The 633-nt window shown below is 76.6% G+C and overlaps 1 protein-coding gene across 1 annotated transcript; it reads right to left on the bottom strand.

The window, feature by feature from the left end:
* Nucleotides 1-537, bottom strand: MNEG_14916 (hypothetical protein; the record flags this gene model as incomplete). Its single annotated transcript, XM_014036612.1, has 1 exon — nt 1-537. A coding segment is annotated over one exon (537 nt), but the record flags the coding sequence as incomplete, so codon positions are not given.
* Nucleotides 538-633: the final 96 nt, after the last annotated feature.

Genomic DNA, 633 nt, shown 5'->3' with positions numbered 1-633 from the left:
TCACACGCCCAGCTCCGCCACCGCCGCGGCCGCGCCCCGCAGCGCCCGCGCCGCGGCCGCCGCGGCCGCGGCCTCAGGCGTCGTGCCCTCGGCCCGCGCCGCGTGCTCGAGCGCGCCGGCGGCGCCCTCGGCGGCGACGAGGGCGACGAGCAGGCTTGGTGATCCGGCGCCGGGTGCGGAGGCCTCGTCTTGCAGCGCGTCGAGCAGCGAATCCGTGGCCGCCGCCGCCGCCTCGGCGGCGCCGAAGAGGTCGCCGGCCCCGGCTCGCGCGGCCGCGGCGCGCGCCTGGCGCAGCGCGCCCTCGGCTGGGTCAGACTCTGTCGCCTCTTCGTCTGCCCATGGCACGGCGGCTGCCGGCGGCGGGTCGGCGGGCGCCGTGATTTGCGTGGCACCGTTGCTGCCGCTTCCATTGCCGTTGCCAGAAGGGCTGAATTCGCTGTCTGCTGTTGGCGGTGGTACCGCAGCCACCGGCGCCGCTGCTGCCGCGGCAACAGGATCGGCAGCAGCGGCAGCCGAGTCAGCGGCAACGGCAGGCAGCTGGGTTCCAACAATGACGATGTCAGCAATCGAAAGCAGCGTCTCCGCCGCGGTCGACGCGGCGAGCGCGACCGCGTTGCGCACCGCGCCCGCCCC

This window comes from Monoraphidium neglectum (assembly GCF_000611645.1).
Source record: "Monoraphidium neglectum strain SAG 48.87 unplaced genomic scaffold scaffold04874, whole genome shotgun sequence".
NCBI lineage: Eukaryota > Viridiplantae > Chlorophyta > Chlorophyceae > Sphaeropleales > Selenastraceae > Monoraphidium > Monoraphidium neglectum.
Note: the sequence above shows the minus strand (reverse complement) of the source record. Positions and strands in the feature narration are given on the sequence as shown.